At 41.0% G+C, this 14,008-nt stretch overlaps 1 protein-coding gene across 2 annotated transcripts in view; it reads right to left on the bottom strand.

Moving 5' to 3' along the window:
- arhgef2 (rho/rac guanine nucleotide exchange factor (GEF) 2) overlaps positions 1-14,008 on the bottom strand; it is a 97,640-nt gene that overhangs the window by 46,088 nt on the left and 37,544 nt on the right. Inside the window, exon 1 of one of the 2 annotated variants that reach the window (XM_017691788.2) lies at positions 13,355-13,655. The exons of the other annotated variant lie outside the window; for it this stretch is intronic. Within the exon in view, the coding sequence (XP_017547277.1) occupies positions 13,355-13,429 (75 nt within the window). The 5' untranslated portion in view covers positions 13,430-13,655. Of the gene's footprint in view, positions 1-13,354; positions 13,656-14,008 lie in introns of those variants that run through there. 2 annotated transcript variants of the gene reach the window in all.

The following is a 14,008-nucleotide window of genomic DNA, read 5'->3' on the forward strand; positions in this document are numbered from 1 at the left end:
ATACTGTACTCACATATGATCGCACACACAATGTAAATACTCCATTAATGCACCAAAACCCAAACCGGTGCTGTCCATGTCCATCTTTCATCATTATGTTGCTTGGCAATCATAGTCTAATGTAAACTACATTGCTTGGAACTGTGTATTCTCTTGCCATTTAATAATGGCAATAATCCACAACACTCCTTAACCATTAGCTCTAATAGCCACTGCTTCAATCAGTATCTGTCAGTAACTGTAGATGAAGTCAAGCCACACTAGTCTTGAAGTTCATGGTGCGGCAAAGGCCCAGACGGGCTCCAGTGACTTTGTTTCCAGCTGAGTGCTCTACAGTAAAGCAGGGTGTGTCTGCTGGAGGGCTCGCCCTCCATACGTCTCTGTGAGAACACACTGGTCTGGCCATCATGTGCTTTCACCCAGCTCACTGGGCCGGAATGAGCGTGTTCTTATCTGAGGCTGAATTACAGTTCAATTAACCTCAATACAACATGCCTCCTCAGGATAAAGGGCCAGACTGACCGAAAACACAGCACTCAGATGCAATAAAGGGTGAAGAAAGGAGATTAAATCAGTGACCGTGGACTTTGGACCTGCTTTGGTATCATGAGTTCATGGCAGTGATACTGTAAACACGAAGAAATGATCTTAATTTAAAAGCTTTAATCTTGACATCCACAATGAGCTGTTTTTCATCAGCAAGAAATAAAAAGGACAAGACAGTAACAGCTAATTAAACAGTGCTCCAAAGTTGGGACGCAGAGTTTTGGACTTTAAAGAAGTGCAAATAGTGACGATAGCCTCATGATATCATCACAGCACATCAAAGATGAAGGGTTATCATCACCCACCACTGCCCACAGCCAAAGCTTTAATGTTCGGCTGGATAAACAGGATCCAGTATAGCAGCTAAACTCAAGAGGTTCATGTGAATCTTGTGATTTTTAATGCTGGCACTGTTTTCCTCCAAAGCAATACAGTCCCTAAGGAGATAACTATATTAGCCAATCTCCTTTCCACTAGGCCCCTCTCTCTCTTTCTCCCTCTGGTAGGATTGTCTCTCTCTCTCTCTCTCTTTTTCTATTGGGTACAACTGACTAGAACATTTGGCCTTCAGCTCAACCCTATGGTCACCTGACTGTCCACCTGACTGTAATCTCCTTTAATGCCAGTCTGCCACTAAAATCCTCTCTCCAGTTATTAAGTGTGTGCCAGTAGTGCATCTTAATCTGAAATCCCTGAGACGCACTAGCTAGCAACAACACCACAAACTTAGGTCTGGCAAAAGCAACAGCCATACACTCCCAGATTGGATCCAGGATTATCAGATCTGAAATGTCAACAGAGCACCAGCTCCATCATGCAACAAAATACAAGTAATCCGGAAAACTCCCAAAGCTGGATACTGAGATTCATAATTAATAAAGTCTGTTAGAAAGAATGAAGGAAAGGTGACCAAAATAGAAAAAGCATACTTGGTGTATTATATCTGTCAAGATATCTGGTTCTCCTGAGCTTTGGATAGGACAAAATGCCCCAGCAAAATAGTTAAAGGGGCTATGAGCAAGTACAATGAGTCTTGGATTCGATATTTTGGCCAAAATAAACTATTTAAGAAAGAAAAATCAAACAACTGGTAAAAACAAAAAGGTAAAATACGTAGGACTGCTAATGCTTAATATGACTGATCACATTCATTTGTGTAGGCATTTGCAGTTAGTTGTATTTGCTCAAATTTGATTTTTTTTCCCATCTATTAGATGTACATTGTGCTATGGCTATATATATATAGACAAAATACGCTCTGTCAGAAAGTATTTATTACTTTCAATAAATCATAAACATTATTTTCATCATTTGAATGCAGGGACCTGGACATGAAAATACCATGAATGCAGAGCAAAACTAAAAAAAAGGGGTAAAAGCAGTTTCCAGTTTTCATTCTCGACTGCAGCCTCTTGCTCTCATAGTGCTACAGCACATCTTGTTTTGTGGGCAACTTTAGTTTTCCACTTTGCTGCTGGTCCTGTTAATTTGCTAGTGATTGATTTATCCGTAGTTCGACTGAGAGCACAGTGTGGCCTCCTAAAGGCGTCTTCTGGTGATAATTTTACTGATATTACTGGTACTGTCACCTCAGCACTGTGTTGTGCTTATTTAAGACTATGTCCTTCAATGACAAGTAAATATGGTAAAGCAGTAGCTGAAAATAATTGGTTTTATCAAGACAGCCATCATTGGAACTTCCTGCCATTTGAAAGCTGTGCTTGAACAAGAGGATTACAGTCACAAAGTCATAGCAACATTTAGCATGTGAGCAGCTGGGCTTCAGATTGTTAGTTAGGTTTAAGTTATTAATGTGTAAACTTTGACACCACTAAAATCCAGACAATGACAAAAAGGGCCAAAACCAGCTACTTAATTTCCAGATTATTCAGTTACTACACATTAGTGGTTGTTGTTCATACGCTTCCTATAATTTGATGACTTGTTCAGTGCTCTAGAAGTCCTGAGGACACTCATGGTACTCAGAAACATCCACTCGTGATGCAATTTATTATTATAATGACAGCCAATTGCCATATGTCTGACCCAATAATCAGGAAGCCGTGTGTAGAAGTCATTTAGAAGAGCACATATGAAAGGTATGAGGTCACCGTTGGAAACCAACAACCGGCTCATTTTACCCGAGGGCTGCAGAAGGACCTGGTATACAAGAGCCAGTATTCAGAATCACTCACTTTGTCCTCAGGTTAGAAAAAAACAAACAGAGAGTTGCTTTGGGAAGAGAAAGAGCTGAATGCCCAAAGGATAACCTCTGATAAGAAAGAGAGAGAGAGAGAGAGAGAGAGAGAGAGAGAGAGAGAGAGCGCGAGCGAGCGAGAGAGAGCATGCATAGTGAGGGCCAGTGGGGGCCTCAGAGACATGAGGGCAGACAGATGAAGAAACAAAAAGATAGTAAGAGAAAAGAGTAAAAGGAAAAAGAGCCCCAGAGACCGATGTGCTGAAAAAGCAAAAGAGGATGCCAGAAAGAAAAAGAGAGTGAGAGAGAAAAAAAGATTGAAAGGACAAAAGCAGAGCAGGTAACTTGATTTCAGGGGCTATTGACAGGCCAACAAAGAGAGAGATTAGATAAAGAACAGACAAAGAAAGGAAGCGCAGCAGGCAGGGGGTAAAGGAGAGGGCGTTACAGCAGCTCGAGGTTAGAAACTGAGGTATGAAGAGTGGAAAAACCCTGCAAAAAGCATGCCATGATGAAAAAGAGAAGATGATAACACTGTAAAAAGTCAATGAACAAGTCTTTAACTGAGAGATAAGGCCTACTAGGCAAAGTATGGCCCTAACGGCAATCTGCCATGTAAATGCATGCAAATGGAACTAGTGGTGTAGAGTAGGGTTTTCAATGCCAGTCCTGGGAAACCATATCTGCTGCCCTGTGTTCGCTGCTTTAACAATGGGTTAAACGAAAATGGTTTAACAGTTGTGCAACTGGATGAATCAGAAGTGCTGCAATAGGAAAACTGAGCTAAACAATAGAGCTTACCAGAGCGGGTATGAGTGTGAATGAGGGTGTGTTTGGGATAGTAAGTAGCAGAAAATGCAAACAGCTTCTAAGACTAAACTTTGGAGGTGTGGAAAAATGGTCTGAAAACCTGAAAGCAGGTCTTCTGAAAAGAATAAAAGCTGTAATAAAGGCAAAGTGTGGAAATACTAAACACTGAAGACGTCAACACTGTATGTAGTTGTTGGGGGTTCAGGGTAATTTTCTGTTAAATACACTAAATGGCTAATTTGACTGGAAATTAAATAAATGAAAGGTGGTCTCTCACTTTTGCACAGTACTCTTTATTATGGCCACAAAAAAGTATTTGGATATTTTAATCACTGGTAAATATGATTTTTTAAATAAACTAATGAATCTCATACATAAAATGTTTAACAAAAAGATGGTAGTTTTTCCAACCAGAAAGCACTACGGCTACTGTAAAGTCTAAAGTCTGGGGCTGTTTTTCTTACAGCTGTGTGGGTCAGCTTGTGTTCATTGCTGGGAAATGCAAATGCATTTTAAATGCTAACCTGCACAAGTCTGCAAAGAAACTGCTCAAATACTAACCTGAAGCACACCAGCCGCCCTTTAAAAGCGTTAAGAGCAAGCTGTCTGAAACAAATGCTGTTTAGTGTGACGCTTTGTTTCATATAATATAATGCAAATACATTTTGGAGTCATTAAATAAATATGTGAAAAGTTGAACTCCAAAATGCTGTTAATCAATTTTAAGAATGCTGGATATAGAGGGGTTTGAACAATAACTTTGTCAAAAGTAGTGCTTTTGTTTTTTGTTTCTGTAATAAGGGTGGTCCTGAAATGTTCACATCATGTATAGGACAGCTTGATTTTTCAGATGACAGAAAAAAACACAAATGTTAAAAAATGGAGATACATTTTTATACGACAGTGACACTTTTTGGATATAACTCTGGATATAACTCTTTAAATAAGGAAAATGTTAAAATATGCAGGGAAAGGGTTCTCCTGGACCCGGGCTGGGAATCACTCCATACGCTTTCCTGTGGGAGTGCCCAGGCCGAGACAGATGGTGGGCAAGTTGCAGTTTAGTGCACTCTGACCCTGACGTTGAAGGGGTACGGGGCGACTGGCTAACGAGCAGAATCCAGTTAGCCCCCCTGCAGAGTGAAAACTCAACCCACAACAGCCGTCCCCAGAGAGCAGCAGGACAGCTAATTAATACACCCAGGAGGACGCCTAAAACAGCAAGCAGAGAGATCAAACCAGAATCACACCCACACACACCTGTCCGACTTCTCAACGAGTGAGACACTCTGTCCACACGGCGAGAAAACCGATGTGCTTTGTGTACCAACAATTGCTCAACTGTAGCCCTCTAGCTGAGACTCTGCTGCACTTCCCTTCTGGAATTGCATGAAATAAAAGCAGGGATTATCCAAAGCAAACGATAATCTCTTATGATGATCTGCTCTGCTGTAATATGTCTGTAACTGGGGCTCAGTCAGTCCAACACAGGTTTTACACAGAAAACAAGAACAACAGAACACAAAGCAAGACAATACCACTATCACTTGGCCATTCTGATCTGATTGGTTCAGTTTTCTCTTTTAAAATGCCATCAATGAGAACCTTACATAGTATTATACATTTTATGCATTTGGCAGAAGTTCTTATCCAAAGCAACTATGTTTAATAGCGTTACAGATGAAGGCAGACAAAGTGTTAAGTATCTTGCCCAAGCATACCAAATCCTGACCAAGGATGGTGCACCTGCCTGGGCAGGGAATCGAACCCCAGTCTGCTGTGTGGAGGGCAGCATTGTTAGCTGTTATATCAACCTTTACAAACCAATCACGAACCTCGTTACCAGAAAAAATACCTATTATGCACTTTAAGCTGTTTTAAACCTCTAAATCATGCAGCAAATTCCATTTTTACTGATGCCTCGATGCAATATTCCTAGTGGTGCTTCGATGCAATACTATTTACGTCAGCTGATACCAATACCAAAGCAACTGCAAAGACATTTCTAAATGCAGAAATGAGGACAACACCTAACTGGATTAGCATTATGGAAAAATAAAATATTTATTTAAAGTGGATTACAAACGCAATAAAATGAAGCAAAACTGCAAATACAGATTTGGATATTGTTGTGCATCCCTGATTTTTTTTAATTTATCATTAAAACTACAAATCTGTATTGTGGTTTAACACCAAAAGACATTTACTGCCCGACACTGAATATAACAATCCACAAAACACAATATTGCTCCTATTTTCCTCATCTTCTGTGTACTTTAGTGCCAGAATGCAGAAGTAGCAGCTAAACCAAATGAGTATGTGGCAGTAAAGAGAACTGAATAACATGGGTGTGCCCGAGGGAAGGTCAACCCTAGCCTGAGTATGGTCTGTGGGAAGGAGCTTTGTGGACAGAAGAGAGACTGAGGTCACTTCCTGTGACTGGCTCTTTAGTCAGATTTCAGAGAGAGGGACCCAGACTCAAAGACAGAAACTGGACTCACTGACCCAGAAGCGAACCCTCTAAAAACAGTACGCTTGAGTGCATTAATAAAGCACTAAAACCACATTCCAGTCTGCTCACTAATTTACACTACCGTCTTAAAGGAACACACAAAATTAATCAAGATTAGCCAATTAATCAAGACATGCTTGGTGTCTGAAGCTTAAAAGTGACTTGGTGATTTGGTTTCTGACATTACATACTGTTAGTGTTAAAAATGGACAGATGTATGGATTACTTTGCATGAATTTTGTTTGTACTTCTTGTCCATTTTTATAGATAACATTATGCCATACAGTGTCAGAAAATACATAAGCATGTATATCATCAACTAAGATATTGAAATGATTGGAGGGGAGTGTAAAACTGGGCAATACGGCAAAAATATATCACAGTACTTCAAGACATTTTTACAATACATGATAAATATTGAATATTTTGTTTTGTGAGGTTTGACTAAAAAAAAAACTCAGAAATGTTACATCTAAAAAACTGAATTTGTATGAAATGAGCTGCACTGTATTCAATTTAATTACCCAGGCCTAAGTAAGCTCTCTTTGTAATGAAAATAGCAGCTCTTCTCCTCAACGATTTTCACACTATGTGCAGGAAAGCATATTGTGACATATTGTGTGAAGACAGCAATAGAGATCTCCATAGTGCCCAACCCTATGCAAGTGTGTGATGATTTAGGACTGATTTAAGATGCATTCTGCACAGTGCTAACTGGTGGGGACACTTTCCTACAGTAGCCTTGTAAACACAAACTTTCTGTATAAAACATTCCATTAAAATTAAATCAAATCAGGATCCCGTTTGACAGGTGAGGAACTAAGAATTACTCCAGCCTCCCTTGTTCCTTACTTTCTTTTGCTTCTCTTGCCCTAACCTCCACTGACCTCCTGTGTGTATGTGTCTATTCAGCTGTTGTGCAGTTGTAATGGCACACAAACAGCTTTGTGGCCCTGCTGTTTGCACAGGTGTCCTCCAGCCCCTGCTGCAAGACGTCAATATGCTAAAGCGCTTCACACTTACATTACCCTGTTGACCAATATAGCTACGGTGGACTCTTACTCTACAAACTCTTCTGGTCTGCAGGGCAAGATAGGGCCAGGCTGTGCCTCTGACCGTCTGTTCTTTAATCCTTATTAACCGCCAGCCTCTCTGCGGGCCCCATGGCAACCTGACCTAGCTCTCCCTCCACCCCACCCACACCTTTCCCAGTCTCTGGACAATTTCACCCGTCTCCACTTACTGCTTCTGACAGACAGTGTGGAGCAGCTTTATAGGCTGTACCATGCAGAGTGGGTGGGTGGGTGTATGGGGGTTAGGGGGTGCAAAGTTGAACAGCGCAATAAAATAATACATGCTTGCTTGGATTCTTTACCTGCGGTTCTCTCAGAGAGTTAGAGATTCCCAGCTAAAGCTATTCACCCGTAACTCGCAAAGACTGGAAATGAAGCAGGCTTACTCAGAGTTTACAAAACAGGCTCAAGTCACAGACGAGCACCCAAGCGCCTGAACCATCAACATGATATGAAAAGGTTTGTTGCTTGGGAAATATTCCTTAGCTATTCTTTCTCAAGCCAACATGGGCTTTGGCTAAGGAGCACGTTTGAACGGTAAAATGAACGGTTTACTAAATGAATAGTAAACACCGATTCAGACACCTCTGCAACAAAATCAACACAGCTGTATTACATATTTAAAACAATTAGAAAGTATTAATAACCTAGTACTCATTTAATGACCAGTTACTCAGGGATCCTCAGGTTATATCTGAGAACTAAGAAATAAGTGTCTTTATTTTGTACATTTTGATCTAATAGAATAATTATACATGTACTTAAATTCAGCAAATATTATAAACTTTAATTCATCGTTATGTTTTGGTTGGAAACAAATGAACGGAAAATCTTTTGTTTTTTCCTCTGTGGTATCTAGGTAGATACACCCAAGCAAGCTCTCCCACTGGTTATGCTTTCAGGAGCCGAACTGAAGGCCTTACATGTTAGATTAACTACAAACATATATTTAGAACGTGGCACAGGAATCAACCACTCATGTTTTCTGTAGATCAATGACTGTGAATGAGTCGCAGTCTAACCAGTTTTCAGTCAGTTGTTACAAATGGAAAACAGAGGTGGCAGCTCTATGTCAGGGCTCACTGTTGGATACATATACGTTAATATCTGGTACAAGCTTCAAATATTTAAGCTAGAATGGCAGTAAAATGTTTATGTGCACCAGCTTTAGCTTAGCACTAATGTAATATTAGAAATCTCAGGTTCTGACACTTATGGATCAAACTGAAGGCCTAGCTCTAGGCATCACAGTTCACCACTATTAGAACTCATCAACATTTACTGAATATACCCTCATATTATTTACCTTGTAATACACAATAAGCTAACAGATTTTTGTTTACGTTAATGTTAAAAAAAAAATAACATCAGTTCTAGGCACCTGTTTGTCAGCTGGAGCCTGTGGGGGCTCTGGGGTCACACTGTGTTGTCCATTACCAATACCCCTACCCCTACATCACACCATATGTAAGAGCAGGTCAAGAGTCACACAGCCCCAGCCTGCAGTTGCTCTGTAATGGAGACAGCAATTGAAAGGCACTTTGCACAGTGTTAAAACCACTTCCCTATGCTGAATTCCTGAGGTATCTGCAGGACCTGAGTTTGGTGTTGTTATTCTGTCGTAACACAGGCCTGAGGATGTGAGGACGACTGGTTTGCTGCGTGGATTAAATCGTGATTGAACACTGATCTTTTGCCCCATCAGTGACATGTCATCCAAAAACTAAGCCCATGCTCATAAGGACTGTGTCAGTCAAGCCAAAGCTCAGTTATTGTTCCTGAAGCTTCCAGCCATTCAAGCACATAATGGCCACACAAAAGACTGATTAAACATGCACATGCAGACACACAGGCTGAAGAGATATGACCAATTTGTATTAATTACTTAATTACTACACCTATATAATGCATTTTCATTCATGAAAAGTATCAGTTGACTCATCGGCAACAACACAGACCATAATTGAGTCACAGACAGACATCCCTCCTACAAGAAAGCAGACTGAGAAAGTACAGCCCAAACAAAATCCCCATCCTGTCATAACCAAACAGACATAAGTGTTGTGAGGGGTAAAGGGGACATTTGCCTCAGTTCATCTTGTTAAGTGAGACTATCTAAATATATCAGCCGCCGTTTGTCGTAACTCGTGTTTAAGAAATGTCAATGCTGTTACAACCCCCTGTTGTAATCACACTGTGTCCCAATCAGCCACTGAACTGCTTGAAAGATTCAAGATGACATTTTTAGGCAGAAAGGAAGACAAATAAAGCAAAACTTATGTTCCTGTTTTTTGTTGTGTAATTTCCAAACAATTCAGTAACCAGGAATAAATCACCCAGGAATCATTTTCAACCAGAGCATGTAGGCTATTGAAGAGCAAAACACAGGCCCATGTTTTTAACCACTAGGCACAAGAACCGAGCAATGAAACATTCAAACCTGTAGTGAGGGCTAAGGTGACCGCTAACTAGGTAACAGTAATCTAACCACAACGGCAGATAAGACAGAAAGGTGAATACCAAAATGTCCAGCTGCCAGTATGATTATTACAGGTCAATAATTTACTGCAACAAAGCACTAACCAAGCTGGGTTAGTTTTACCGGAGATGGTCCTGTAAAATAAATTCTAAGAGATCTAATTGGTTGATTGGTACAGGATAAAGTGTCTGTTATTTTCCCAAATTTCCAAATGATATAGCCTGGATTTTCGTGTCAGCATTACACCAAAAACGCCCTCAATAACAATAACAACACACAACACCACAGTGTATATGTATGCACAAAATTATTACTGTCAGACTGTAAAAACTACACACACTGCAGATTCATACTGGATTCAAATCACTTCACATGTATTAGTCAGAATGTAGAAACTTCACACACTCCAGATTCGAAGTGGTTTAAAATCAATCCACAGTTATTACGTTCTGACTGTAAAACAGAGTGCAGATTCATATTAGATTTATTTGACAGAAATCACTGTAAGTACAGTTCCGTCCCAAGTAAAACTAATACACCTACAAAAGAGTTAAAATGTTCAATTATGAAGAAAACAAGGCCCGGGCTGCAGTAAATCCAAACCAGCAGTAAGTAAAGCATACAGCTATATACTACTATGGTTTGTTTGTTTATTAAAAGAACGGAGTGCCACCATTATATCTGGTACAAGGCTGTAAGTGTAACTCGCACTCAAATAGAGGGCCGATTCAGGAGGTGCTCTATGAGACGATGCATGGCACTGAAATGGAGCGCTGGGCACAAGAGAGAGGTGAAGTCAACGCTGCGAACGCTCCAGTAATAATAAGAGCTCTGTTAGCTCTCTTAGTTCTCTCTGTGTGTGTGCATGGCTACTGTCTCATGTCTAAGCCTCAGGCCCTGGGTACAATCCTCTCTGTGTCTGCTATGTCCCCACAGACGACTTTCTCCACTCTTTGCCCTCAGGAAAATGGGCCAAAAAAAGGCTCAGCCTATACAGAAAAGTGGCTGGGCGTTCCGTCTGGAAGGTAGTGCATTATGGGAAGCTAAAAGAGCATGCCAGGGCATACAAGAGGAACAACAGGCTATATGTTTTGTCACCTAGTATATTTTTTTCTTCGCAAGCATAATTTTAAAAAAGCACAGCTATTTATACAGTGTTTCCCAGAAGTGTGGTTCACAATGACATCATTTGCATGTGTGAGTAGGTAAGCGTTTGTACGGCCTATACTAAAAATACACCTTACAGTGCGTGCAGGGAAATGCCACGTTAAACCGGGCCAACACAATGCAAGCAATAATATCCTAACAGACCTCAAAACTGGAGAGCATCTCACACAAACAGTGTGTTGAAACGATAATGGCGTTTCAAAGCAAAACAGTCAACATGGCAAAAAGATGCAGTGGTTTGAGTTTATACAGTGAGGTGTGGGCTATTCACTGGACAGAACTCCATCACTATTTTGTTCGCCTCGAGACCTTCCCCTCGTTATGATTCGTTAACATGGGGTCACATGGTTGCCTGTGTCACTGCACGATGTCTCTAGCAGCCTTTTTAAGTGTATTTACAACAGAGTGTTCACCAGTAGCTTTGTTATTTCCTCCTTTCATCATTTGGAGCATAGTTCCAGCTATGAAGCCAGTATTTTACAGAATTTCTTGTGCTTTTTTCATGTGAGTGCACAGACTAGACAACACAGCAAACCTAAACCCCACATTTTGCCAATTTTACATGATACAAAGTGAAAATGAAGCTAAAACTTGACAAGACACATTTGTGCAACACAGTGAAAATTCAAAGAAATGAGAAAATGAGAAATATGTGGTTGGGAAAAGTGGATAACAATCTGTTCTGCAGTGGGAACTGGAAAAGCAATTTAGTACGTACTGACAAGCAGATATGAGACTGTAAAGTTTGTGCCCTGAGGTTCTGGTTATTAAGGCACTATAGCTATCTAAGACACTCATATATCCGCCAACATTCAATAAGCAGCTCCGCATCACTGGGCACATACATCTCTTCCAAGCTGTCTGATTCACTAATGGCTGCAGCACTTGTTCGGTTACATCACTGACCACCTACAGGACTTAAAAATGAAATGAAAGGAGGCTTGCCATCACTCAGGAGCATGGAAAGACAGATTAACTCGATGCCTCTCTTACACTACCAGATCATCTGCACTGTCAATCACCTCTGACTAATGTCCCAACTGATTCTGCCTGTGAAAATCTGCTAGAAAGTACAAAAATCGGGGTAATTTGTGTGGCATAGGCCCTGTTTCAGAGAAATACTCCTAGTCTCATGTCTGATACATCTATAGCATATTGACAGAGAGTCGGCCCAATGACTTTGATTGTAAACTTGTATTGAGTGCAATTTCTGTTCTTTGATAAGTATGGGGCAATGCATCAACACTGATATGTATGGGGCAATTCATCAACATAGTCTACAATAATTGCCTTTCTGCAATGAATAGAGCCTATGGAGTACTCCTTTACTTCACTTACTCTAACATCTCCTCTAACAGTTAGGGATGCCACAAAGCAAATGCACGTTTCTAAAGTAACTGTAGGAACCCCCATTTCCTTTACAGGCCTGGATATACATTCACACATCTGACTGTATGGCACCCTGGCATTATCTTCTATCACTGCATCTCACAGAAGTGACTGTAGTTCTAAAATACCCTGCTTGTGCAAGCCGCACACCACAGGCACAGCACTTGCATGGGTTTCCACGGAGACCATCACTCAACACTTCCTTGTGTACAAAATACTGAGTCAGTGTCATCGAGGTCAAAAGGCACAAAAGTATCGAGAAATGATATCACGGTGTAACCAGACCTTCAATGCCTGACTCACATAAATCTCAAGGAAAAACCCACTTCATTACAGTATTTATGCTCGTATGCACATTTTTATGAGATAATAAGCGTTCAGAATTCACAAGAAGACCAGAATAACATGTTCAACGTGTAAAAAGCCCAAACTTTAATGACTGTGATGATCCCGTTTCAGCTCCTTCCCCCACTAATGCCCTTCCAGACAACGTGTGCCGCTGCGTTCTTTTTTCCCCACCCGTATTCCTCCAAGTCCCGCCCACTGCGCCAGGACTGGCTCTCCTTGCGCAAGGATTGGCTAATAATTCACACTCGCATACAGTCTGCCAATCGGTGGAGCGCTGTGGCAGCCAATCCTGGCGCTGAAAGTGGGGCTTTCAGGAATACGGGTGGGGAAAAAAATAACAATGGAATAGAAGAGTCCTCGCCATGCTTCTCCACACGGCATGGCCACAGATCAGAAAAGTAAAATGAAGAAATACAGAAAAACGGATTCAAACGTTTAAAAGCTTAACGAAACACTTTACTCTGTGCAATTAGAAATCACGAAAAACGGAACTACTGTTTTACGCACTGCAAACCAAAAGTGCCTAAACTTATTAGCATTACGTGGAAAAAATCATAGATAAAAAGTGTAATTAGTAAAATGTTTAGGTATTAAAAAGAATAATCGAACATTTTGTTAGTGTAACGTTAGAAGATATGAGGCAGAAGCATGGCGAGGCTGAAGTTGGCTATTTGAATTTTCCCGTTCCACCTTAAATGGTGCAGCGGTTACATTCTGGCGCCTCATTTAAGGTGGAACGGGAAAATTCGAACAAGAAGCGGACTTCAGCTTCGATGAAAGATGGTGTATTTGTTTTGTACAGCAGTAACAAAGCGAGTAAAAGCATCTCTCACCCTCGAGTTGATCTCTTTCATTCTCTCTTGACGCGTTTTTGATAACGGGTCCGTAACACGGGACATGCCGAGCATTTGTCCGAAAGAAACAGAAAGGGCTCCGTTTGAAGCTACTTTTCGACCAAACTGGAGCCTGAATGAACAGAGAGCTGTAGGTCTGAGGCGGTATATCCAGTGTGGACAGTGCTGCTGTTATGAGAGGACACGAATAGAGGACTCCATCCACTTTTGTTCCTCTGTATCCGAGTCGATAAGCGATTCAAGCCAGTCGCTGCTTTGAGACACTTTTGAGACACAGGAAACCCCGGCAGCCTCTCTCTCCCAAGCGGCACAGACCACGCCCCTTCTCACATAAACACACCCATTCGGCTTATACCACACCCCCTTTCACACTTTTGTCCAATCGGGGGCCTTCTCGTCCGCTCCAAGCCACTCATTACTTCTTGGCCAGTTACCAAGTAGCCATGCAGTTTCATTTTATTTTGCACAAAATAAGTGAAACATCAGAAACAAGGAACTTTCTTTTTAGGTACCACTCTTAAAAAGAAGGTTCTTTAAGGGTTCTTTAGTAAAGGGAACGGTTCCTTTTAAAACCATGTTAATGTCAACGTGCTTCTCTGCAGGGTGAAATGGTTCTTCAGACTGATGGAGAAT

This window comes from Pygocentrus nattereri, chromosome 19 (assembly GCF_015220715.1).
Source record: "Pygocentrus nattereri isolate fPygNat1 chromosome 19, fPygNat1.pri, whole genome shotgun sequence".
NCBI classification, from domain to species: Eukaryota; Metazoa; Chordata; class Actinopteri; order Characiformes; family Serrasalmidae; genus Pygocentrus; species Pygocentrus nattereri.